Below are 27,592 nucleotides of genomic sequence, written 5' to 3' on the forward strand. Positions count from 1 at the left end.
ATAAACCGGGACCCACAGTTAACTTATCGTGCACTACCAATCCTGGAATAAACCGGGACCCACAGATAACTTATCGTGCACTACCAATCCTAGAATAAACCGGGACCCACAGTTAACTTATCGTGCACTACCAATCCTGGAATAAACCGGGACCCACAGTTAACTTATCGTGCACTACCAATCCTGGAATAAACCGGGACCCACAGTTAACTTATCGTGCACTACCAATCCTGGAATAAACCGGGACCCACAGTTAACTTATCGTGCACTACCAATCCTAGAATAAACCGGGACCCACAGTTAACTTATCGTGCACTACCAATCCTGGAATAAACCGGGACCCACAGTTAACTTATCGTGCACTACCAATCCTGGAATAAACCGGGACCCACAGTTAACTTATCGTGCACTACCAATCCTAGAATAAACCGGGACCCACAGTTTAGTGTCCCACTTGAAGTATCTTGTTCAAGGATAAAAGTGTTACGACTAGTATACAAATATTGACTGCTTCGAGTGCCATGGTTAAACCTATGACTCCCGAGGTGATCCCCGGACGTTCATTTTCCCGAGGCGAAGCCGAGGGGAAATAGAGCGCTACGGGGATCACCGAGGGAGTCATAGGTTTAACCATTGCACGAGTAAAAGCAGTCAATATTTGTTTAATAACACCCCAAACATGTCTAAATACTGTACTATTAAGTTACAGGCCTGAATGATACAATCCACGGACGACGCGAATACAGATTGCAAAAACTTTGATTGTGCTGCATGTAGTGTCGTACAATCCGAAATGGTTACAGACTATTATCATCCTCGTACACGCAACGGACGTCTGGGTAATGCACGCCTTGTGCTAGTCTTCGGACTAGCGCACGGCAAACCGACGCACTATCACACGGCCGTCGTCTAGCAAAATTAAGACATTTCATGTGACGCGCTCTAAACCAATGAGCGGGCAGAATACTTGTAAGGGGTGTTATAAAACTGAAACCCACACTCTGTTAACCAGAAACACTATTAATGGATGGATGGGAAACAGGAAACGAGTTACACGTTTCCGTTTTATAACCTGGTTTGCTTATTGCTCTTCTCCATTTGCCAATATTCGGAGCAGTCTTGTGCTTCAAAACCAAAAGAACATCTCGGTTTTGGCAAAAACCTTTTTAGAGAGGTATTTTCCCACTCAATTGAAGTCATTGTGACGACCAGGAGCATTTAACTTAAAGCCACGATCATTTGAGAAACCATATTACAATTTCAACACTGCCGTTGACTGAATCTGTCTGTTGAACCATACATAGTCTTCAGCTCGGGCTTGATTAATAATATCCATGTTTGAAGTCCTCCCGACAGCTTAAGCTGGATGCTGAGTCGAAGCCGTGGTTTCGAAAAGGCCCTGTAAAATTATATTAGAAAGCAATTTAATGATTTTAACACAGACCAACCATCTTTGTCATAAAATTATTTCCTTTTTACGCCTAGATTAAAATGACACCAAGGCGAAAGCACACTGAGGTGCCAGACTAAATTTTGAGCTTGCTTCAAGCTTTTTGCAAGCGTGTGTTCTGGTCCAGGCTCCGTTTGATATGGAAACACCGTGCACAGATGAACACTGGAGCTCAAGCCGAAGCCGGAGTCCCATACCCGCGGTTTGGAAAATACCCTTTTACAACGTTGATGGAAACAACCCAAGATGCTTATGATCAAAGGTTGTAGCTAGCGAGCATCACGATCTCTGGCCGTGGAAAACATCTGTCTTGATAGAGATGGAGAGCGTCTTGAAACCGTTCTGATTATGCATCACTTCAAGACACGCATCATTTAGTTTGATCTTTAGTGCATGGTGGTGAAAAGATGAAGACCACGAATATAAGAAGAGCCGCAAAAAACCCTCGCAACTCATCTTTAATTAACAGTTGTCATGGAAACTGAACTTGAGGATGTATTGTGGAGGATACTTGTTTCGTGTTATTAATCATTAGTGGTTTTATTAGAGGGTTGCTCACGAGGAGGTCTTAGGCCCACGCTCTTCAACTAGAAAGAATAATAATATTAAGCCATCCACTTTATGGAAATCCAATAAAGGTTATGTTTCCGCACGTTGGCATCTACAGTTTCCGGTAATTTGTTATGCATTATGAAATTATAAATGTAATGTAATGTGAACAGAGTTAAAATTCGCATTACCTTTGAAGTGCATTTCTATTGTGTTACTATTGTGGGTCGTTCTTATTTGCACGATTGTGATTTTGTGTTTCGTCGCGAGAGAATAGACTTTGTACCGCCGCGTGTAATTATGTTTGCTTTTCTCGGTATAGAACGTTTCAATAATTTCTTTGGATGCGTTCTCAATATTCCCACCTGGTACATAATTATGGAATGGATCTATAGGGAATTGCAAACTGTAAGCTTTTAAAGATTGCTCTGTAAATGGTGAGAAAAAGTCTACATTTCAATCATTAACAAGCACTCCCATAAATTTGAAACATACTGCGTTATGATTAAGGCGTGCACCATGAATCTATACATTATCTGAAAAACAACTCTCAAAATTGGCAGTACTGCAATCGAGATCATTTTCCGGGACGAGCATTATGTATGAGGTATAGTAAAATATAATATCAGACTTATACTAAGTACCGATTTGGCTTGCGGGAATTTAGGTTGCGAGTTCCGAACTTCACGACTATGTCATGTTTTTTACTAACGCAATAATTTTCACTTTGCTCCCGTTTGTTGTCCATTTTTCTACGTTGTGTTATTCTATTGGCCCTAGGCCTCCATGGACTGATATGATAGAGCGCCAATCTTAGACCGCGTGAGTGCAAAGAGGATCCCCTTGTGTGATGTATTCACCACAGTTATAGGGCTCGGTCACTTACACGGCAAGGGTGTGACAGCTTGAACGTACGACGTTCAAGACAATAACCCTAATAACGTAACTATACAGACTATCTGCCAAAACGTACAGCGATGCGAGTTCTCGTATTTCCACGCTGTATCCCGTGGGTCATTCGTCTTCTCGTACGGTTCCGCAGTTACACACTATGTCCAGTTATGCAACACACTCTGTCTTACCATAGAGCTAACAGAGCACGATCCGTATGGCGAAGCTGTTAAATGAACAGAATGCAACACACTCTTTCTTACCATAGAGCTAACAGAGCACGATCCGTATGGCGAAGCTGTTAAACGAACAGAATGCAACACACTCTGTCTTACCATAGAGCTAACAGAGCACGATCCGTATGGCGAAGCTGTTAAATGAACAGAATTATTGCTTAAAACCTTGATTTGCTGAGCAGAAATAAGCCCCGAACCAGCCAACATTCTACCTCAATAACTAGACTAGCACTGTACACAATCTCTCTCTTAATTGATGTGGAAAGTGTAGATTATGTCGAGGGAATCTCTCGTAATATTATTGTTTATTATAAATGAGCACTGCTATGTCTTGTTCCTTGATTATTGCAGCCTTGAGTTGATTAAAGGCAGGGTAACAGAATACACAAAATAATGAGCACAAAAACTTACGCGCTGTAGCTGTTGTTAGTCGGAAATAATTGCCTATAAAGTAATAATATACGGTTGGATACTTTCAAAGCATTTGAATCTGAGAGAATGAATTACCGTTACTCAGATTTATTTGGTTTGATGTCTATTCGCGAATGATGCGGTTGGTATCCGCTGCCACCGCGCTAACGTGGATGGATTTCAAGGCTCTTGTGAACAAACCATTACAATTTATTTTATATCTCATTATAATATTGCCTAATATATTAGCACAACGTTGATCTATGATCCATTACCTTTAATGCAGTAATCGACACTGGATCAACTTATGGCATAATAAGAAGAATCTTCCTCAGGAAGCGGCTCAAATGTTTATTAAACCAAAGGTTCTCATCGAAACAGCAGGATTGGAATTCTTTGAATTTAATAACGAAGGACAAAACATATCCTTGTTTTTTTTAACCGTTTTGATTATTTTAAATAAAAAAGTATGCATTCCCTTTTACAGCAAGACGTAAACCAACACAAACAGAACAGACTTCAACAGCACACAAATGCATAGGAGATATTTTGTGAAATGAAATAGGTTCAACAACCTGATACAGATGCTGAGCTTGTACTCGCAACATAGCTGAACATTATTGACCATGCAAAATGCAAGAGAGCAAAACATGTTAAAATGTCTAAAAGTGCGAACATAATATAACAATGATATCGAGTGAGCCACTCCAACGCGTAAGAAGTGAGATTACATTTGACACTTTAGGGAAAACCTGTGACAGCCGTCACTGCATAGATATGAAATTGCCAGTTGCCATAGTAACAATCTTAACACTTAGAAGGAGTATATGCTTGATTGAACGGGAAATAAATAGCGTATCGGTCGCAACGCACCAAGTCATGTTCATAGAGTAAAAACACCATTAAGGTCGATTGTTGTGCACGTCGAGTCTTTGTGTGTGAGAATACTATTGCTTTGCGGATCGTTAAGTCATACACATGCTGTTTTCAATATGCAACAAAACGTGTCCATATTTTGTTTGAATAGTCGTGACAATTGTTCCAACCGTGAATAGACTTTGACAATTGACATGGCTTAAATAAGATCCTAAGATCATAACACATCGAAACAACCGGTGCTCCTTGCTGTCCCATCTTGTGGTACTTGTCTTGTGGCATGTCTGACAAACATCGTAAGTGTATTTTTGTATTCAGCTGTCATAAAGAGGGATTTAAATACAGTCTCTTCATTGTTAAAGTATATTTGCTTTGCAGAACGTCACTGTTTCATAGCCCGGCTCAATGGAGGTGATTATGGGCGTTACGGACGGAAAATAAATGCCAACGGTGTGGCATCGTAACATCCAGAGATTAACTTTCGCTGGTCAAACATTTAAATACTCCCCATACCTCTCGGCTAGCTCAGGTTGTATGCTGCTTCGTGTGCAGAGCCGAGCTAAACGGTTGTTGGTATGTGTGCACGTTGTCTTCGGTTTTTCCCCTGGAGTGCATGTACAAGAGATGTCACCACGGATCTAGAGATATTATAACCACATGATCGTCACGGACTCACTTCGATCAGAACATCGGCAGTTTTTGTGTATTTTTGACTGAAGCCAATAATAGGCCTATAGCATGAGAACAACGTACCAGGCAACGTCATGTTAACGTGTTTATTCGTAACACCGTATACATTGTACACCGTATACGAGTGCACGTCTAACACTGTCTCGAAAACACTCACTCGTTCTACGCGACAATCGTCAATAAACTTACCTTTTCTTTGGATTCGTTCAAACTCACATTGTAACATTCACTTTGAAATCATCGCAAACCGCATATTCTGTTGTTGTTGGTTTACATTGTGTTATCCAAAAGATAGACATTTTATACCTCCATGATTTTTATGCGGTACGAATAGATATAATTGATAACAACCATGTCGGTTGCCACGTTTTAAGTAAGGCGGTTTGTGAGCTCAACACGATGTCGTATTTTATTTATTTTGATAATTTTGACTTTGTTTTAGATATTGAGATGGCTAGCGATCAACCTGCCGTTACTGCACGGACCAGACTGCCAGTGATAGTGATGCTTGTTCTATGCACGGCGCTGAGTGTTGTCTTTTATTTGCGGGTTCCCTTTGGACAAATACAAGAGATTCCTCTAGGTAAGAAAACTCGACTCAAATTGAGTCAATTGTTATGTGCATTTTGGGATTTATATAATTTATGTCAGTGCCTTGACCCGATTTAGGTCAGTATAGCATGGGGATGAGGAGTATTGAAAATTACAGAGAGCAGAAACGTCTGGACTCTAATTGAGTCAGTTTTGTAAAGACTTTTAACAACATTTATTTAGTAGCCTACATTAAACCAGGCTCATATCATAGTTTACCTTGAAGTTTACTGAGTGGTTCTACTCTTTGGAAGTGTATTTAAACACGGAATTGACTTGAGTCCAATCAGTGTTGCATAAAGTGAAGTATTTTATGCAAATCTAAGTGATACCAGTGCGTATAAAGACCTTGACTCAAATCAAGTCAGCTGACATCGTTTTGGACTAAGATGAGACTCGACCGGAATAGAGTCAACCAGCCTGGTGATCTTACACTGCAAGTTTGACAATACTTTGATGCCCGATGTCGGATGGTAGTGTAAACAGGATTGTAAATTCTAGAATTGTAAATGTACTCGCATTTTTGTCTGTCTGATGAAATGGAAATATTGCACTTTGATACTTTTAGCGTTGAGGATACTGTTTCCAAAATGATGGAAATGTCATCAATTTTATACGCCTTGTTGTATCCAGCTAGTTAGCGATGTCGTTCAGCCAACTATAAAGTAAAATATGACAAGACTTGTGTCAGATTACAAAAAATTAACGTAAGCAATAAATTAATCAAGTTTATATGCGACTGTTTCCTGCTTAGGTCTTATTTGAAAGGGACCTTGTGATAAACCGGTGTCGTGTATCACATGAAAGGATTGGATCCAATTTAATTGTTTTATGAATACAGAGAACGTTTTGTTACCAACTTGCCACTCAACAATAACGAGTTATTTCTCTGTCTGTGTGTGTTTTAGTTTTGCTTATTTGCGTGTCTCAAAACGGTGTGGGTAATCAATTTCGGTAAACTAAATATGTAATAAACCGCAGGGTGAATTAAAAACGTTGTGTCCATTTCACTGGGTTTCCGCACAGACCGATAATATTAATAAAGCTCCATATTATTTACTTAAAGGAGCACGTTGCCTTGGATCGGACGAGTTGGTCTATGAAAAGCGTTTGAAACAGTTTGTTATGAAATGCATATGGTTAGAAAGATGTTTTATAAGTAGAATATAATGATCCAGACAAGTATCACTCAAAATTGCACGGTTTTCATTTTACGTCGCGAACTGACATGGTCGGCCATTTATGGGAGTCAAAGTTCCATAAATGTCGACGAGGTTAAACGAAAACCACGCAATTTCGAGGCATATTTGTGTATATCATTGTATTCTACTTTTACAACATCTTTCTAACCATATCGATGTTATAACGAACGGTTACAGGACGCTTTTCAAAGACCAACTCGACCGATCCAAGGCAGCGTGTTCCTTTAATGGTATCTACCTTGTTGGGCTTTAATTTGAGCTCCCGGTATCACTGGTAAACAACAACCTCGTTCAACTGTTGTTTTTTTTAGATGAATGTTATTTTTTTTTTAAACACGAATGGAGTTTTGAATGACGTTGCCGTCAAATCCCTTTAAAGTTGGCTGTTTGGAATTATTTATCTTTATCTCAAGAGTTGTACCAAAAACACATGGGGCTACAGTGTTTTGCAATGGCTTGAGTAGTTATTAGAAAAACATTGCATCTGATATACGCAAGTGGAACATATGGTCCGCCATTTTGTTGAATTAACAATTTGGTTCATACAGACCATAGCAGACCGTGTTCTGGCATAAAATTACACAACAAACAAAACGCATAATTTCAATAAGTTTTTAGTTGAAGTATTTCCAAAATATATTGCAAGATTGTAATTCCTTAAAGGCAGTTGACACTATTGGTAATTACTCAAAATGACTGTAACATAAATCTTACTTGGTAACGAGTAATTGGGAACTGTTGATTTATAAAACATTGTGATAAAAGGCTCCCTCTGAGGTAACAAAGTTTTCGAGAAAGAAGTAATTTTCCTAAAATTTGATTTCGAGACCTCGGAATTAGATTTTAGCCAAAACTATTGACCCAATCCTAGGCATGTACCCTTTAATGGCATGTCATATTGATACACCATGTCTGGTTGTCGAATGACATGATTGTTGACAATCTAATCCCAATCGTTTCGACATTTTGTTGCCGTTTTGGCGAAAATGAAAGAAAAAATAACCTATACAGGACAACCGTTAAAGTCAAATTGGATTTTATTTAAAATAAGACTAAATCAATTAATGGGCATTTGCATAGTTCGAAAAAGTAGGCCTGCAAGTATTGCAATGCCCTAGGCCTGCAAGTATTGCAATGCCCTAGGCTTGCAAGTATTGCAATGCCCTAGGCTTGCAAGTATTGCAATGCCCTAGGCTTGCAAGTATTGCAATGCCCTAGGCTTGCAAGTATAGCAATGCCCTAAAGTATTGCAATGCCCTAGGCTTGCAAATATTGCGATGCCCAAGGATTGCAAGTATTGCGATGCCCTAGGCTTGCAAGTATTGCAATGCCCTAGGCTTGCAAGTATTGCAATGCCCTAGGCTTGCAAGTATTGCAATGCCCTAGGCTTGCAAGTATTGCAATGCCCTAGGCTTGCAAGTATTACAATGCCCTAGGCTTGCAAGTATTGCAATGTCCTAAGCTTGCAAGAATTGCAATGCCCTAGGCTTGCAAGTATTGCAATGCCCTAGGCTTGCAAGTATTGCAATGCCCTAGGCTTGCAAGAATTGCAATGCCCTAGGCTTGCAAGTATTGCAATGCCCTAGGCTTGCAAGTATTGCAATGCCCTATAGGCTTGCAAGTATTGCAATACCCTAGGCTTGCAAGTATTGCAATGCCCTAGGCTTGCAAGTATTGCAATGCTCTAGGCTTGCAAGTATTGCAATGCCCTAGGCTTGCAAGTATTGCGGTGCCCTAGGCTTGCAAATATTGCAATGTCCAAGCCTTGCAAATATTGCAATGCCCAAGGATTGCAAGTATTGCAATGCCCTAGGCTTGCAAGTATTACAATGCCCTAGGCTTACAAGTATTGCAATGTTCTAGGCTTGCAAGTATTGCGATGCCCTAGGCTTGCAAATATTGCGATGCCCTAGGCTTGCAAGTATTACAATGCCCTAGGCTTACAAGTATTGCAATGCCCTAGGCTTGCAAGTATTGCGATGCCCTAGGCTTGCAAATATTGCGATGCCCTAGGCTTGCAAGTATTGCAATGCCCTAGGCTTGCAAGTATTGCAATGCCCTAGGCTTGCAAGTATTGCGGTGCCCTAGGCTTGCAAGTATTGCAATGCCCTAGGCTTGCAAGTATTGCAGTGCCCTAGGCTTGCAAGTATTGCGGTGCCCTAGGCTTGCAAGTATTGCAATGCCCAAGGCTTGCAAGTATTGCAATGCCCTAGGCTTGCAAGTATTGCAATGCCCTAGGCTTGCAAGTATTGCAATGCCCTAGGCTTGCAAATATTGCAATGCCCAAGGATTGCAAGTATTGCAATGCCCTAGGCTTGCAAGTATTGCGATGCCCTAGGATTGCAAGTATTGCGACGCCCTAGGCTTGCAAGTATTGCAATGCCCTAGGCTTGCAATTATGGCGGTGCCCTAGGCTTGCAAATATTGCAATGCCCTAGGCTTGCAAGTATTGCAATGCCCTAGGCTTGCAAGTATTGCAATGCCCTAGGCTTGCAAGTATTGCAATGCCATAGGCTTGCAAGTATTGCGATGCCCTAGGGTTGCAAATATACAAACCTAGGGTTTATATATACAACCTGAAAGCTTTTCAAAGTGAGATGACGCATTATTTGCCGTCGGACCAAGCCTAACGTACGTTAGAAGCAATCCCCTTTGTACTGTAAATGCACTGGGATCGTCGACTTAAGGCCGAGTTTAGTCGGTCGCGCGATGGTCGGGCGTCGGAAATCTTGACGCGCGATCATAAAAAGACACGTTTTTTAGGCCTCAGTGTTAGGATTGCGCGCAAGATTTCCGACTATGACCGACTATAAACCGGCCTTTACACAAAAACACATAGGAACAAGGTTTACGTTAATTTTGCAGTGGCGTATAAACTAGGTATTTTCTTTGGTTGAAGTTTTCATTTGTGTGTGGTGGGCTTTTTGGTGTATGGAATCATTATTACTTGATTTGTTGATTCCATTTGAGTGCAAGAGGGATGTGTTCTGAGTGACGGTGCTCTCGGCCCTTACCCCCATGGTTCAGTACCTTTTGAACTGCCACAAAGGAATTTAAATTTCCCCATTGTTTTTAGAAGTGCCCTATGGGTGGACCCACTAAATAAACCTCCCCAGAATACAGTGCAAAATGCTGAGGATTAAAAATACATGTAGGCCTACACGAAACTTATATAACTACAAGTGTTACAGCTTTTGGTATGAGGAGTTCCAGTGCCCATTGAGTTATTTTCCCTCCAAATAAAAAACATCCAATACACCGGTGTAATTTCCCAATCGTCCGAACTTCAATCTTGAAAAGTACCAATGAAAATGTATGCACCTCTATTTCGGCAAGTATGACCATTTATTTCAGGGTCTGTATGTACCATCCAAAAACACCACAACCCCAGGTCACAATTTGAATTAAAGTTTGTTCTAGATTACACTGTATCCCTTTTCTTGAGCTATCAATGTCCATAATTTAATATGTTGAAGACCTATTCCAAGTATTAATTAGTCTAACGCTCGGTCTTCTCCAATGGGGTGCTCCACCACTGCCTTGTCTTTCCTATAATAAACGGTGGACCAGGTACGGAGCAACCCTTTAATGTCTCGCCATGCAGCGGGCCTTATTTCCTTTCAGTGATCTTCACTTGACCTGGCTTCGATTCCACTGAAATGTTAGACATCTTACTCATCCAGCTCTTGCGACATGAAATTGCGAGAGGGAAATGGGTTATTGATTTTGGGGGCTTGGGGAAGATACCCGGCTTGGAGTAGCACGCGGAAATTATTCAATATACTACAGAGATTTCTTCTCCTAACATTGACATCATTTCGGCAGATGAGAATTATTGTACATCCTCCAAAGGTGCTCTAGGCGCTGTAACAAAAAGAAGGGAAAAACAAATGGGAAATGAATCAAACTAAATGTTTAGATAAGAATAACAATGCTTTTGACATGAGGTGTATAATAAAGACATGAGGTGTGTTTTAAGAGACTTTTTACTTCTTGAAAAAGATATTTATTTCCAGATCAAATACGGGACGGTTTATGTTGAGATTATCTATAGGATGTACGTTGGTGCTTGTATGCCCATGGAGTGCTTTGAAATCAATCAGCACCGCGCTCCCACCAGATTGTATACATACACATTGTGGGCAATCTGCCATTCAAACAAAGGCACAGTTTTTTTTTAGAGCTGCGCGCACAAAAATAGCTAAGAACAAACTGATACCATAAAGTTGTACAATAATAACATTTATATTGTTTTCGTGTTTACAGGTAATGTTAAACCAAAACAAAGACACATCACTCATGCTACAAACAGACACCTTGTCGAGGAACAGCTACGGAATATCACGGTAAGATTGAAGTGGGCACAAGTTCGTGTTACATGTAGCTCAAATAAGTTCAATAGCGAAATACCAATGGTTGTGGGTATAATGGTGTACCCTTTTATAGGTGGTTTTCTGTTCAGTTTTGCTAAGCTGATTCTCTCTGACTCTCTGACGTGCAGCTCTAATGAGAAGTCATGATCTCGATCGAGCTAATAGTTATTCAAGGTGTCTATTAAATCATTGTTGGTTATTTTTATTCTTAGAAGAAGATGTGTTTTAACATTATATTGTTAAGATATTATTGTGGGTCTTGTAGTTTTTGTTAGTCACACTGTTTTCATACTGATGTTTGATTCTTTTTCTGATGGTAGCGTCGACCGAATAATTACTCTATTGGTCATCTGGGATTGACAACAGTCTGCTTGAATACCCGATGGGGTTTGGATGAGCAGTGCAAGCGTTAGGCATGCCTAATGCCTTAAAGAGAGACAGTTGTCATCGCTTTTAGTTGTTTCAACTAATACTTTTATTTTTATCTTGCAGCAGCATGTGGAACCGTTACGTCCATCTTCCATCGGTGCAGCAGACCAGGAAACGGTCACCCTAGACTTTACCACAACCAAGAAGAAGGAACAGGTGCAGAGAAAAGCAACTCTCCGTGAGGCGTGTAAACAGAAGATCAGCTCAGGAGTGGATGTCAGGAATAACCCACCAGCTCGAATATATGTAGATGAGGAATATAAGGTTCTGTATTGTTCCGTGCCGAAAATCGCTTGCACGAGCTGGAAGAAAGTATTCCTAGTATTAATGAAAGCTTTTAAAACGACCGAAGAGATATCTCAGTATTACACCAACCGGGCTGGGAAGAAACAGTTGAAGGAGCTGAGAGATTTCTCGCCCTTCCAAATCGACAGGATATTGAAAACCTATACCAAGTTCATGTTCGCGAGGCACCCGTTTTCGCGGGTGCTGTCGGCATTTAAGAACAAACTGGCACCAGACTCGTCTTTTGAGCGAGCGGTCCTTTGGCAGCGATCAGTGGGCAAGCGGATAATCGATAGGTATCGGGATAAGGATCATCTACCCCAGACTGCCGATAATTACGATCTGACATTCAATGAGTTCATCAAATACCTTATCGATCCTGAAGCCAATGGTAACAATCTTCACTGGTCGGAGATCTACAAACAGTGCCTTCCCTGTGACATCGACTATGACATCATCGGTAAATTTGAGACTTTACAGTCGGACTCCAAGTTTATTCTGAATCTAATTAACGCTGAGGGTGTTGTCTTTCCCGGATCAGACTCGAGCAGTCCTACGGGCAGTTCAAATCAGACCTACTTGGAACTGCATTTTAAGGACGTGCCGCTTGTGGACTTGCAAAAACTCTATGAGCGTTTCCGGTTAGATTTTCAGTTGTTCGGGTACGACCCTCCAACACTTGCCTTTAAAGGCAGTTAGTATTAGGTAATAGACCTTATCGCAAATACCAATGCGCAAGCGCAGACTGTTGAATGAGGTGCATTGTGGGATAGATATGGATCAAATTTGGATACCAGCAAGACCACAATGCACCTAATTCCATGGTTTACGCGCACGCCCCAGTATTTGCGAAAAGGTCTATGCTGATGGTGCCTTTTTTAAAGACAGCGCCCTCTATTGTAGTACATTGGCATTGATTCCCAGCATTAGCAGATAATAATATGATTTAAACAAAAATAAGTTTACTATCTCATTCCACTTGAAGACCTAGAGTTATACTTTAATCAGGGCAGATCCATAGTTGTTGGAAAGAGAAGAGTGAACTATGGGTGTTTGAACTAAAACCTGAAAACATCCAGACACGAGTCTGCCGCCCTCAAGTGCGCACGCAATTAGCACACGTTTGCCATACGTACAGTTTGACTCGTAATGTGACCGGCTGGGTTGGCAGCGGAAAGTCTCCTATTGCATTTGATCCAAGTTGGTCCGCAGTGGTAGTTACTGGCGTAGTTCCAGCCACTGTGTGCACTTTTTCAAGTTGGCATTCATAGCCCTTCCCATGAACTATGCTAATAATTGATGCAAGCATGCAGAAAACACTATTGTTGGGTAAACGCAGTGGAGATGTGCGCTGGGCAGACCGTACGAACGTCTCCACTATCAGCCCCAAATAACGTGATGTTCCCGTGATTTGCTATTATAGTGGGTGCGCACGTATGTACAAAATCATGGCAAGGGTTTTATAGAATAGGGAAGTAAGTCGTATTTTTTTATGAAGGAATTAATGTGATTTAACTCTTTGTATTGGTTTAAAATTTGTCTTTATTCAGTTCATGTTTAAGTGGGATTTGAAACTTTGCATTGTGGAAATACGATATGGAAAGGTTTGCGGTAACGCCATGTAATGACTATCTCTAATGAGTTTGGGTGGTTCAACTGAGTTGAAACCAACGGTTCTTTTCAGAACCACCCCAACTCATTAGAGACAGTCATTACATGTTGTTACTACAAACATTTCCATATTATAAGTTCATGTTTGTTGTCGAAGCAAAACAAATTCCATTTGAACATCATTATGCAGTGTTGATATTAATATTTTTATATAATAAACAGCTATGCAAGTTATGAATCCGAATAAACATAGTCATAGATAGAATCATCATTTTTGCAATATTAAAATATTGACAACAAAAAGCTTGTAACATTGAAAATTAATAACTTCCGAGGTCATTATGTCTTCCATTTATGACCAACAAGTTAAGATTAAAGCCTTCACTTTATAGAAGAAGTAGTTATTGGCATCAAATGTTTATTTTTCACTAAATTAAAACACTACATTTTCATGGAGCACATTTTGTATGCTTTTAGTCAGTAAAGTAGCATTGTAGTTCTGTGTATGCTTATAAACCTAATTCACGTAGGAGATTTAAAAACACTAGTTTTTTTTAATACGTTGTGCTAAAAATGTTCCCCAAGTAAGAACAATAGACCATTATCATACTGTCACCATCTGTGTGATGTTTCCCGTTTCCACTAACATTAATTAATGCTAACATTCATTGCTTATGGCACCGGACTATTATTTCGTCCAGCCTCAGTTTGGTTACATTGAGTTGGAATGGAGTAAAATTAAGATGACTACACCGTGATAAAGGTCTATACTCGACACTTCTATGGCTGAACAGACTAACTCGACAATATTGTTTGAATTAATTTGAGTGTCAAGTTAGAGTGTTTTTTCCATTTCAAAGTTCAACGGCAACGGCCTTTGTATGGTTGTTAATGTTTTATCTCTTCCTCTTTTTAAATGTTCATCCCATTTATGGCAAACCAGCTCATCTTTTGTATTGATTAACATAGGGCAGGGGTCAGAACGGGGGAGATTGTGGATGCACCGTACCCGGGCTTCAAGTGTTTTTTTTTTGCATCGCCAACCTTCACCCCAGACAAACGTAAGTAATTAATTCCGTCTGGGCTGTCCAAGCTTCAAACACAAACCATACATCCTTGCACAAACCGTCCAAACGTTTGATTGACATTCCAGACAGTTTGATATACCGTGGAATTTAATAAAGCATTATTTCGGTTTGATTGTGCCTTATATAATGCAATGAGCTTGGTACTTTGGAACTATTAAACCCAAGTATTTTTAATGATAAAATGACATGTTTATTTTGTAAGAGTATTTGTGTCTCTATAATATTTGAATTAAGAGTCCACAGTCATGCCTGGGGAATATCAACGAGCAAGTTGAGTCGCAATATAATATTATGCAATCAATAGTTCAATACTTAATTTAAAGTGTCATTGATATTATAGTTCACCACGAAAATTAATAGCTGATATCCTCCTCGGTGTTTATTAATTATTTTAAATGCCTATCTTTATTTCGTGAAAAGAATCATACTTGAATCATACAGAGTGCCATTTTATTCACCCAGCCTCGTTTTCGGCCAGTGCACATCACGACAAGTCCCGTTATAGTATTCCAAAATATTTTTTTATTTTTCTACTTAAGAGGCGCGCCCTCAATGTTTGGTGTTTGGTTGGGGTGGGGTGGGGTCCAGCCTCGCTGCCATGGGCAGCGCGCCGTATCGATACCTCTCGTCACTACGAGGTTGGGGTGGGGTCCCGCCGGTGGAGTTTGTTTGTTTCTGTTTATATCCTCCTGCGCGCGCAGTCAGTCGCGAATGCAAATAAACTCACCAGGGATAAAACAGAATTACATACAAACAGTCACAAAAACCTCACACGATCCGTCGCCCGCTAAAGGTACGTTTGCAGATTTAATCTAAAGCCATCGGACACTTTCAGTAAACAGTGTTGTCCAAAGGCCCACACTTCGTGTATCACAACTTATACATAAAATAACAAACCTGTGAAAATTTAGGTTCAATCGGTCATCGGAGTCGGGAGAAATAACGGGAAAACCCGCCCTTGTTTCCGCACTGTTTCGCCGTGGCATGACATGTGTTTACTATAAATCCTATATAACACTATAAAATCCGTAATTCTCGTTGTCGAGAATTGATAATTGTTTCAATGTTTTCTCAAAAAGAAAAGCATTTCATTGAATAATATTTCAAGGGAAGTCTTTCACCATTACCTTCTGTAAACCCTGTTAGTTAGAGCGTATTTGTAAATTTGTGAACTTTTATTTTTTTTTCTGTTCCGAAAGTGTATATCATCACTTCCATAGGAAGTTCCGGCGTGGCAGTTTCAAAAATATTTAACAAAATCATGCTTCTGGACGGGGTGGGGGGGGGGGGTTATAACAGAGATTAAAGCAACGTTATCAAGCTCTGAGAAGTATTATAAGTTGACAATTGTAGTGAGACGTTTCGAGAATACACAGGTTTTTCCTTCCGGGGAAAAGAATCTTTGCGAAACGCAGGACTTCATAAACATATTTGGCCGCTTGGTGGCGCACTCATTTTTAAAGTGTCTTCCGGTATTTAACGTGCTGCAATAAAGTAATGACACGTCATGTATTCATTGAGAAAATTGTGACCTTATTTTGATCCTTTTAAGACCACGTGTCCTGTCTAACAGTTGAATTAACCTTTACTCAAGAATTCAAAGTTCAATGTTTAGAGCAACACTTTCTACTACTAAATGAGTAAATTGGACGTCGTAGTTCCAATTCGTGACAGCACAACTTCTTCTGATGTTGGTTATTATCGAACAGAGCTACAGAAAAACAGTCAACAAGTTGATCTTGCATTTTCTCCCTCGACGAGCCCCCAATCATCAGCCGGTATGTCAAATCATAAAGAAGGGTCCACTAGAACCCTTATCCTGTGCTTCGCTGGGATCTTCGTGTGCTATTTTTACTACGGTATTCTACAGGAAAAGATGTGAGTAACTCACTAACCATGCTAACTGAACTTAATTAAATAATAATAACACTGCACTAATAATAATATAACTCCTAGCCCAGGTTGGACTCCTCCGTTGGATGCAACGAACGCGACGGAGTCCAGCAGGGTAAATAAAAGGTCCCGTACCATTGCGAAAAACATTCAAAAAGGTTTGAAAAATATTTTTACCTAACTCAGACTCAGAGTAGCTGAACTTTTACTCACATGTTTCTTGTACGTAGTCGGAAATCCAATCGCTCATTGTTTAAAATTGTTGAATTTTCTTCTTTGACTTTGGTGTTAATATTTTGTGAAAAGAAATTTGAAATTGACGTTTCCCATTCCCACTTCCTAATTATCTTCATTTGTTAATATGAAGTATGCAAACATAATATTAAAACTTGATGGACGATGAAATGTTCACACCACACACCGATCTTTGATGACTTCAACTGGCCCCATTTGTTTTGAGTTTTTCCTGTTTTCACGGCAAAGAATGGTTTCCCGGTGAAGCCACACATGGAAGAAACATCTGCAGAGACAACAAGTGTTCTGTGAGTGTTCTGTGTTCTTTGCATGGCAAATAAAACCACACATTTTTTATCTAGGGATTGTTTACATCGCGCACAGAGAGGTAAAGATTTGCCACGATTTTAGGGACACATCGAAAACAGTACCTCCTACGAGATATATTTGTTAGCTGTGAACTCGTTGAAAGTCTAGTGAGGGACACTATAAATATATGAACGGAATTTCAACTTCTCAAATCAGGTAAAAAATAAGGATAATTGTTGTCAAATTTGTGTTTGCATTGTAAAGAACGTCCTACCTAGTACCAGGGCTATACTAACTCCATGATAAGACTGTATCCATCCATGATCCATCCCCCGGCCGGGGCCGCCCCTACACCTACCCACTGTAGACTAACTCCATGATAACACTGTATCCATCCATGATCCATCCCCCGGCCGGGGCCGCCCCTACACCTACCCACTGTAGACTAACTCCATGATAACACTGTATCCATCCATGATCCATCCCCCGGCCGGGGCCGCCCCTACACCTACCCACTGTAGACTAACTCCATGATAACACTGTATCCATCCATGATCCATCCCCCGGCCGGGGCTGCCCCTACACCTACCCACTGTAGACTAACTCCATGATAACACTGTATCCATCCATGATCCATCCCCCGGCCGGGGCCGCCCCTACACCTACCCACTGTAGACTAACTCCATGATAACACTGTATCCATCCATGATCCATCCCCCGGCCGGGGCCGCCCCTACACCTACCCACTGTAGACTAACTCCATGATAACACTGTATCCATCCATGATCCATCCCCCGGCCGGGGCCGCCCCTACACCTACCCACTGTGTCTGCTCATAACCCTCTCAACACAAGAGTCTACGTATCTCATCTCTGAGTCCGAGCTACATTAACTGAGCAGCTCATCCTAGCCCAGACTGGTCTTTCACTCCCCCCCCCAACTTCACTAACATCATGTTTACTTTACAATATTAAAACATGCAAAGGAATCACATAGAGCCCAAACATCCTGAATGTGGAAGAATGCACAATTTGTATTGTACACAAACCAATGGAGGGAAACAAATCTTGTCTTCAAATTCAGTTGTGTTGAGTTTAGTCAGATTGCTCAGTACGATTTATGATCACAGTAAATATTTTGAAAAGATTAACAATGCCCTATTTTTAATTTTTTTGTAATAATAAAAGTAAAGTGTTACTTCAGGTACAAATTGCAAATTGGCGTAACAAATTTGATCGATCTTCCCAACAAAAAGCATGTAACTTATGCTTTTCTATCTCAGAAAAAAAATGCTAAAAACTGAACTTTAGAACGATTCTAACTCGCAATAAATCTTCACGGCACCTTGATCTAGCACCTAGAATTTGTGCGTAAACTTTGTATGGTAGACCCCCACACATTTCTTTAAGATTTTGTCACACTGACAGAGGCTGGAAAAAATGTATTATACTTATAATTTCTGGACACTGTTGTCTCACCCCTCTTGAAAACTTTGTTTATTGAAAGAACTTGTTGAAAGGCCATAATTGCATCTTGAAAAACAAAAATTCTTGTTTTATTTTCTTTACTAGAACCAGAAGTGATTATGGATTCGGAGAAACCAAAGAAAGGTTCACCTACTTCTTCTGTCTCGTCCTCGTTCAATGCATCATCAATGCTACATTTGCAAAATCAGGTAAAGTTAATTTGATTAAGATGTAATTATTTGCATCGAAGATAAAGATTCATATATATTCTATATTTACCCGTACACATTATGTTTTAACAGATGTAAAGGGCTTTACAAATCAAGTAAAAAACCAAAACACCACAGGCTACTCTTGTGGGACTGGAACCCACAGACTTGTTTCCTCATCCCTGGGTCCAATTTCACAGATACGCTTGAGCATGATAAGTCTAGCTACACTTATAAACACAACAATATTTATATGCTTACCGGAGTAAGGTTACCACCCAAAATACCATCTCAAATGTACCATTGTGACTAGTTGTACACTAGTGACTGATATCCTGCTTTACCTTTGCTCAGCAGACAAGAAACATTTCTCCCTTATGCAGCTCTATGAAATCAGGCCCTGGTCACAATATCCATGTAGCAATAACAGGGGAATTAATGTGTGGAGAAGAGGTTTTCAACTAGTGGTTTAATCCCAACGAGGCCTGGTTCTTGATAATTTTACCAAGACGAAGTCGAGGTAAATGATCAAGAACCAGGCCTCGGCAGGTTTAAACCACTAGTTGAAAACCGATTCAACACACTTTGATTCCCATTTTGGTCAAAAAGTAAAATAAATGCAAAAATTTTACTTTTTCAGTAATTTCTTTCAACACAACACCCCTCCAGCTATGAAATAGTAAGGCCCTCGGGTAAAAAACTCCTTATAAGGGAATGCGGTGTTCGCGTGGTGCGTATCGCGTGATGTGGCACAACTGTCTCGGCCGTTGCTCTTGTTCAATAGGAATGAAGAAACTGTCTTATAAGTACAGGTGCAAACTCGCGTGTCACGCCCATGTTTCAACACTTTCTACTGGTCATAAACAAAGGTTTATACACACCCACGTGACACGCTCTCCACCAATAGGAATAGCGAAACTGTCTGAGGTATTTATGAATGAGTCAATAATGTACCAAACTTGTACAATCTTTAAAACATTTAACATTGTTCTTTTGTTGACCTATTTTTGTTGTCCTCTGCCATCCCCCACAGTATTATTATTTCACAAGCAAGGGCAGGACACAACCAGCACCAAACTGTACGTCCTCTGTTCACTCAGCTACCTCGGCGCTATGGTCGCCAGTAACTCAGCCCTGAAATACGTCAGCTATCCTTTCCAGGTCTTGGGAAAGTCATGTAAACCCATACCAGGTAGGTCGGTCCTCTTTTAAACCTCTAAAAAAATAATGTTTCTGGATTAAACGTCAGAATCTTGTCTTCTGACATTACTCTCAATCTGTATTAGACAACACGTCCCGTGCTAATGGAGTATTGTTGTTGTTATTTTGTTGATTCATATTCAAGTTACTTAATTTACTTATATTAAGTACATTTTAAAATAATCAAAAGCTTAATTTTTGTATAATTACTGACTCTTTAAACTTTTTATGATTCTTTGTTTTTTGAATGCAGTCATGATTCTCGGGGTCCTACTAGCGAGAAAACGTTACCCACTGCTGAAGTATTTCTGTGTGCTTTTAATTGTTATCGGCGTGGCAACCTTTGTATATAAAGATGGCAAAGCTTCATCCTCTGTAGAAAGTGCATTTGGATTCGGTGAACTTCTACTGGTAAGACTACTTACTTTATAGTCAAATTGCTCAACATTTGTTTCTAGGTGGAGTTGCAGGAGGGGCAGTTACTTGTAGAATCGTTCAAGAAAATGTAAGATTTGTAGGACTCATTGACTGGCCTCATTTTAAGAATGCCTGTAGATGGCTAGGAGTCCTAACACCCTAGTGTATTATTTTGATTAGAGACCTTCCCATATCCTTCTAAATACTCCCCTCTATGGTAACTCCCTCACCTAAATGTTTGGACTCTAATAAGATTAGTATGGCTTGCCTCATTCTAAGAGTGTTTGTTGATGGCTATGAGCCCTAACCCCCCTAGTGTCTTTGGCTAAAGACCCTCCCACATCCTTCAATACACTCCCCTCTATGGTAACTCCATCACCCAAATGTTTGGACTCTAATAAGATTGGTATGGCTTGCCTCATTCTAAGAGTGTTTGTAGATGGTTAGGAGCCCTAACCCCCTAGTTTCTTTGGCTATAGACCCTCCCACATCCTTCAATACACTCCCCTCTATGGTAACGCCATCACCAAAATGTTTGGACTCTAATAAGATTGGTATGGCTTGCCTCATTCTAAGAGTGTTTGTAGATGGTTAGGAGCCCTAACCCCCCAGTGTCTTTGGCTATAGACCCTCCCACATCCTTCAATACACTCCCCTCTATGGTAACGCCATCACCAAAATGTTTGGACTCTAATAAGATTGGTATGGCTTGCCTCATTCTAAGAGTGTTTGTTGATGGTTAGGAGCCCTAGCCCCCTAGTTTCTTTGGTTTTGAGAACCTCCCCTAACCTTCAATACACTTCCCTCTTTGGTTACTCCTTCGCCCAAATGTTTGAACTCTAATAAGATTGGTATGGCTTGCCTCATTCTAAGAGTGTTTGTTGATGGTTAGGAGCCCTAACCCCCTAGTGTCATTGGCTATAGACCCTCCCACATCCTTCAAAGCACTCCCCTCTTTGGTAACTCCATCACCCAAATGTTTGGACTCAAATAAGATTGGTAAGCCTGGCCTCAGTCTAAGAGTGTTTGTTGATGGTTAGGAGCCCTAGCCCCCTAGTTTCTTTGGCTATAGACCCTCCCACATCCTTCTAAATACTCCCCTCTATGGTAACTCCATCACCCAAATGTTTGGACTCTAATAAGATTGGTATGGCTTGCCTCATTCTAAGAGTGTTTGTAGATGGTTAGGAGCCCTAACCCCCAGTGTCTTTGGTTATAGACCCTCCCACATCCTTAGGCATGAGAATCTTCCGGTTTAAACCGGAATTCCGTTTTTTTTCCTTTCAAAATTGTGGTCTCCGAGTTCGATGTGAATTTGCTATAAAATTCGGGGGGTAGGTTTTTGGGGGTATACATTTGGATTTCTCTACTCCCTCTTCTCTAGTCAGACAATGTATAGTTTACCTTTGTAATTGTTATTATCGCGGATCCCCGCACGTCGTTCATGAAATACCGGCACCTAAACAATAAATTGCCGTCCAGCAGCTGGCCCAATTTACGGCTTGTTGTCTTCCTGGCATCGCGCATGCATGCAGCAGCAGCGACAGATGTATAAACTTGCCTCATTCCTTGCTTCGTTTATAGTGGTACGGTTCAATAATGTTTGCGTGTAATGCGCTTGCTGGTGCAGCAAAGATAACACGTGTGGAGACTTTTGAAAGTCTACTGAAAAAACAATGCACGTGTTTGCACCATGTGTACTGTGTACTGTGTACTGTGTACGTGCAGGTTTGCACACGAACCAATGAGCGGCGCGGCACGAATCTGAGATCGCCGGCAGGTCGTGGTAAACTGGTACCTGTTATTGCCTCACAACCAGCGAAAGATATATTGGGAACCAGCGAACACACTGTATGTCCGGACGACGTGCTTTCTTCATTGGTTCTATTTCTATGTTGGGGTCTAATCTCAACCTCGTTCCAGTTATACCCTATGCTGAATAACAACCTCTTTCACAAAAACACATCGCTCTCGCCTATATATATTTTAAAATGTGCGTCGCCGACGGATCGTTAAAATCGCAAACATTTAATTGCAAAAGAATTTCTTTTACACAACCGAATTTCAAATCAAGAACCTATAAAAATGGTTTTTGGTGAGAAAAAAAGCATTTTCAAGGGCAGAAATAAGGGATAAGATCGTCCAAAAAAAATATATTGTTGCTATTATTTTTTCCCCCTTTCTTTTTCCGGAATTGTAACAAAATCGCAGGCGAACCCAAAATTGTTTGAATTGTTTGAGCTTTACATTCCTTATTTTCCCTTAAACCTATTATTAAAAAAAAAAAAGGAAAAATCACACAAAAGTAGCTCACTTCTACCTCGAAAAATAGGTGTCAGAAATGCATCAGAGACCACCACAGAGCTCCCAGGGCCCTTAAGCGGGCCCTGGACCCCGGCCATAAGGGACTTCGCGCTGCGCGCTCGTATTGTGTGCTTCGCACACAAAAATGATGGAATATTGACATTTCCAATCAACTGAATTTTTTCCTGTTTTTTTATCATCACCCATTCTCATGCCTGCATCCTTCAATAATACTTCCTTCTTTGGTAACTCCATCACCCAAATGTTTGGACTCTAAGAGATGCCTGGCCTCAGTCTAAGAGTGTTTGAAGATGGTTAGGGTTATGGTTAGGGTTAGATATTTGTAAATCTGTGAACTTTTAATTTTTGTTCTGTTCAGAAAATGTCCAATGGCTTTAATGGTGGGGATTAATGCTGATTGGGTCCTTATTAAGGATCTAGAAGGATTTAGGACATTAGCTATCGACCAATTCGGCGAAACCAAATTAAAGCGCCCTCTTTTGAAAAAATTAACAACTGCGGTGTCTTTGTGCATAATCTAGACGCGCGGTGCCCAACACTTGCGCGCCCGTTGCACGCCTGGATTTGTCAACAAAACAAGGGGAATTTCGAGAGATCCAGGGGTCGATTTCACAAAGTCCTAACTTAGGACTAGTTCTAAGAGATATCAAAAACGTACAGTGAGTAACTCTTCTTAACTCAAGATAAGACTAGTCCTATCTCTTTGTGAAATCCACCCCAGGTCCTTGAGTTTTTAACGAGAGGATTAAGGCTATGTGTATGGGTTCCAAATTAAGATTCAAGTTATAATTTTCTATCTTACAGGTTTTGTCTTTAACTCTGGACGGTCTGACGGGAGTAGCTCAAGAGAAGATGAGAACACAACACCAAACCACCTCCCATCACATGATGGCAAATGTTAATCTATGGTCTGTCCTGTACTTGACAATAAGTAAGTGTCTCGCTTAGATCATTCATCCTTGTTTCTTTTTTACTGGACACTGTTTGCCTGGCTAGTGTTCATCTTCATCTGATAAAGACTGGAGCGTGAAACATCTCTGATTGTATGATTGCTAAGATTATTATTGTTGTTGTCCGTTGTCTTTATGTATTTGTTCCAAATTAAGAATCTTATTGCCACCTCCCTAATGTGCTACAAATGTATTCTATTCCTCATCTTGTCTCCCAAGGTACCCTCTTTATTCTCCATTGGACCATTAATGTCTTCAGGGTTTGCCTATGTTTGGTTTCACTGACTGGAAAGCAGGACCAGTTTGACATTGCAAAAGGCCTTTAGTGTTTTCATTGGTCCACATCTTTTACGGTTTTCTTTTGACATTGTCATTTTGTATGGTTCCTCTGATTGAAACCATTTTAAGAACAATCAGAGTGGGCTGTGATTTTCATGTAGTTTTTGGAAGCAATAAGCTGGACTGGGGACATAATGACATAATGTTGACTGGTCATCAATGGTTTAATAACTGGTATTTGGCTAGCAGAGCACCGTTATAAAGGGAGAGTGTTGATCTAGTATAATATAAGTGCTTGATAGGTCAGATTATAGAGTGCTTGCATGTTAATCCCAAGCTCGCAGGTTAAAACCTAGCTCTAGTCAATTTGTCTTATTTAATAATAATAACTGTTATAACTGTAATAATAAAATAAATTTACAGGCCTAAAGTAATAAATTGTAGTAATAATAGTTAACAGTAAAACAATCTCTTATCAGAAGGTTTTGAACCAAACACTGTACGAGCCATTCTCATCTTGCCTTGAACATGCCTGAACCCATCTCAACTCATTCAGAGTATGCAGCAGGCTCAGATAAAATAACTCCAAATGATTGTTTTAGCCGTTCTTTAATCCATGTTTCTTTGTCTTTCATTTCCCAGCTGTCATAATAACGGGTGAAGGAATACAGTTTATTGAGTTTGTCTCTCGTTATCCCTACGTCATTTGGAATATCCTTACATTCGGAGCTGCTAGTGCTCTCGGTCAGGTAAGAATTATGCGTGGCTGAATTTCAAACAGCTGTCTTGATGTTAGCAGGCTGAGAAAATTGCGGAAACAGGTTACCAGGCAGAATGCGTTTTGCTTGTGACTGGCTCCCACACATGAGCAAAGGGATCAAGCAGCATGCAATATTCACAGATGAACACCTGTGTCAATATTGAATCCTAAATTCCTGCAACTGTTTAGTGGTATTTTTGTTTCTGCTTGAAAGTGACTCATGCCTTCTTTGTTGATTGTTCCCCTTCAACCCCCCCCCTTAACCCTCACCCCGCCTTCAACATTCAAAAGGAGTGTGTTTTATTTTGAGTTTGTGAACGTCAAATAAAAATCATGACCCTTTAGGAAGCTGTTGAGCCTTAATATCTCCTTTGAACAATCTTGCCTAAACCTTAGTTCTGAGATCTGTGCAACTTTTGGCATCATAAGGGTGTGAGTCAGGAGGAAATAGTGAAAAACCATGCTCAGTAAATGTGCTTAGAACGTTATGATATTGGCCTCATGTATCAAATAAGACTGTAAGGTTTGCCTTGTGGAAGGATAATAGATGAGACATCACCATGTAGATAATGGTGGTTCTGAGAAGAACTGGGGGACAGAGGGTACGAGGTGTTGAGCCATCCTTTGCTTCTCAGACAACACAATCATTCCATGGCAAGTCCAGTTTGTATTTGAAAACATTGTGTACTTAAACTCCTCTCAAGGTCATAGGGATTTTGTCCCTAGTTTGTGTGTCTCCATGAGGTAAATTATAGCCTAAGCAAGCTAATTCAACAGAGGGCGCTGTCAGATGAATTTTGATGGGACACTGATATACACTCTGTGGGCTGATCCTGCCAAGCTTGCTTGAGCAGTACACCATCGTAAAGCGCTGACTTCAAGTGCTTTAACATTTCTTTTTAAAGCGAAAGCCAACTTTTGATGTTTTCATTAACATGGCTTAAAGGCTGAATTCTGGTGGCTACATTTACGGCTAAGATTTCAAAGCCATAGCCACCAATTTGGACCTGACCTTTAGTGGAGGGAACTTGTCCAACAAGAAGAGATGCTCTTGAAAAATACTGTCAATTTGTTTTGGAGAAAAAAAGTTACCTTAGATTGTTGTATTGGGTTCTGTAGGAAGTATTCTTAAATATAATGCAGATGTTATAAACTGAGATAAGTACAAAGTGTTGATAGATCTTATCATGATAACAATCTATGATGAAGTTATAGCTTGGATGAATTAAAGGAGATAGATTTTGTTGAAGGAAATGTCCCTCATTTGATTGATGAGTTAACTGATTCTGTTTCCATGGTTTTTAGGAAATAGACAAGACCAGTAAGGGACAGAACATCATGGGATTAAAATCTTCTAAATGTTCAAAGAGATTGGGTGGAAACATTTTTTATTAACAGTTGACTCTACTTGATTTTTTATATTTGTCTTTAGTGTATTTATTTTAAACATCTACTCAAGAATAGAAGAAATGAGTTCAAGATAAAGACTTGATTAAATATTTATTTATATTGCAGGATTTGGCTGTGATTATCTTACAGGGACTGCAGGTCCTAAATGTAATTGGTTTGTTTGTTTGTTTGGTTGTTTCAGGGGGGTTTGTTTTGGAAAAGTCCTTTTCAAAGGGTCTTTGGAAAAGGTCATTGCTGTTTGTAAAAGTGCATCCATTTTAAATTAAATTTTAAACTAATTTATGATGCTCTTTTAAATAAGAAAACTAGTAATATCATTATTAGAAATTTGGATGAGTTAATTCAGGCCTTCCAATCCTCTGAATTCAATTAGCATATTCAATAATGATGCGCCATTGTTTTGGGGGAAGATTGCTTGTATTTCAATTTCCAATCATCTTGTCCTTGGGGGGAGGGGGCGGGAGAGCTTCTAAAATATGGCACAGCAAAACTATTGTTGTGGCCCCAGAAAAGCAACACACCCCAAAAACCTTAGCACTGAGATCTGTTAAAATTTTTGCATAATTTGTGATGTACGTCAGGAGAAAATGGTGAAAAACCATGCAATTTTTCTAGCTTGTAAACAGATAATATTTCACAGGGAAAATGGTTCTAGTATAAACTTCATAATCAGTAGGTATTCAGAGTTTAAACAATGATGATTTTTACCAATCCTGTACAATACCTTTAAACCCATGTGTGCGTCCTACAACCTCCTTCCCACAGGGACATCTCTTCCTTCCTCAACCCCCCTTCTAACTGATTTCCTTGGCTTCCTCCCTGCAGCATTTTATCTTTGTCACAGTCACAACCTTTGGGCCGCTAACCTGTTCCATAATGACCACTACCAGGAAGTTCTTCACCATCCTTGGGTCGGTCATCCTGTTTTCCAATCCACTTCTCCCGAGGCAGTGGGGTGGGGTGCTTCTCGTTTTTGCTGGCCTCGGACTTGACAGTGTCTTTGGGAAGAGCAAATCGTCCAAGGCTATTTAGTGAGTCAGACCAACTCTGCCTTAGTTTTCATCTACAGGTCACAATTTGCTAACCCTACATTATGTAGCTCCTTGCCAGTCCAATCTACATGAAATTTGCATATTATGCATAATTATTCGTTATCAAAATTGTTATTCAAATTGTCTATTTTTGTCTAGACTGGAAACAAAGTGCATTGAATACATGGGCCATAGTACAATAACCACATGATATCATATTGCAGGCTGGCATAGTATATCTTTCATTCAAAACTACAGTGGATGATATTGAATGGTCAGACAGTGGATGATATTGAATGGTCGGACAGTGGATGATATTGAATGGTCAGACAGTGGATGATATCGAATGGTCAGACAGTGGATGATATTGAAAATGTCAGACAGTGGATGATATTGAATGGTCAGACAGTGGATGATATTGAATGGT

The 27,592-nt window shown here is 40.2% G+C and overlaps 2 protein-coding genes across 4 annotated transcripts in view; both read left to right on the forward strand.

Moving 5' to 3' along the window:
- The window catches only part of LOC117287887 (carbohydrate sulfotransferase 13-like), a 42,327-nt gene extending 29,591 nt beyond the window's left edge, over positions 1-12,736 (forward strand). For 2 of the 3 annotated variants that reach the window (XM_033768485.1, XM_033768484.1), the window contains exons 3-5: positions 5,546-5,686; positions 11,163-11,242; positions 11,762-12,736. In XM_033768485.1, coding sequence (XP_033624376.1) covers positions 5,554-5,686; positions 11,163-11,242; positions 11,762-12,682 — 1,134 coding nt within the window. In that variant the 5' untranslated portion in view covers positions 5,546-5,553 and the 3' untranslated portion in view covers positions 12,683-12,736. The remainder of the gene's footprint in view (positions 1-5,545; positions 5,687-11,162; positions 11,243-11,761) is intronic. The other variant, XM_033768486.1, reaches the window with a different exon arrangement.
- Positions 12,737-16,133: 3,397 nt separating this feature from the next.
- Positions 16,134-27,438, forward strand: LOC117288143 (solute carrier family 35 member B1-like). Its single transcript, XM_033768852.1, has 7 exons — positions 16,134-16,560; positions 18,690-18,793; positions 19,827-19,985; positions 20,247-20,404; positions 23,540-23,666; positions 24,607-24,713; positions 26,960-27,438. Exons 1-7 carry the CDS (start codon positions 16,319-16,321, stop codon positions 27,164-27,166), a joined length of 1,104 nt encoding a protein of 367 aa, XP_033624743.1. The 5' UTR covers positions 16,134-16,318; the 3' UTR covers positions 27,167-27,438.
- Positions 27,439-27,592: the final 154 nt, after the last annotated feature.

This window comes from Asterias rubens, chromosome 3 (genome assembly GCF_902459465.1).
Source record: "Asterias rubens chromosome 3, eAstRub1.3, whole genome shotgun sequence".
Lineage (NCBI taxonomy): Eukaryota > Metazoa > Echinodermata > Asteroidea > Forcipulatida > Asteriidae > Asterias > Asterias rubens.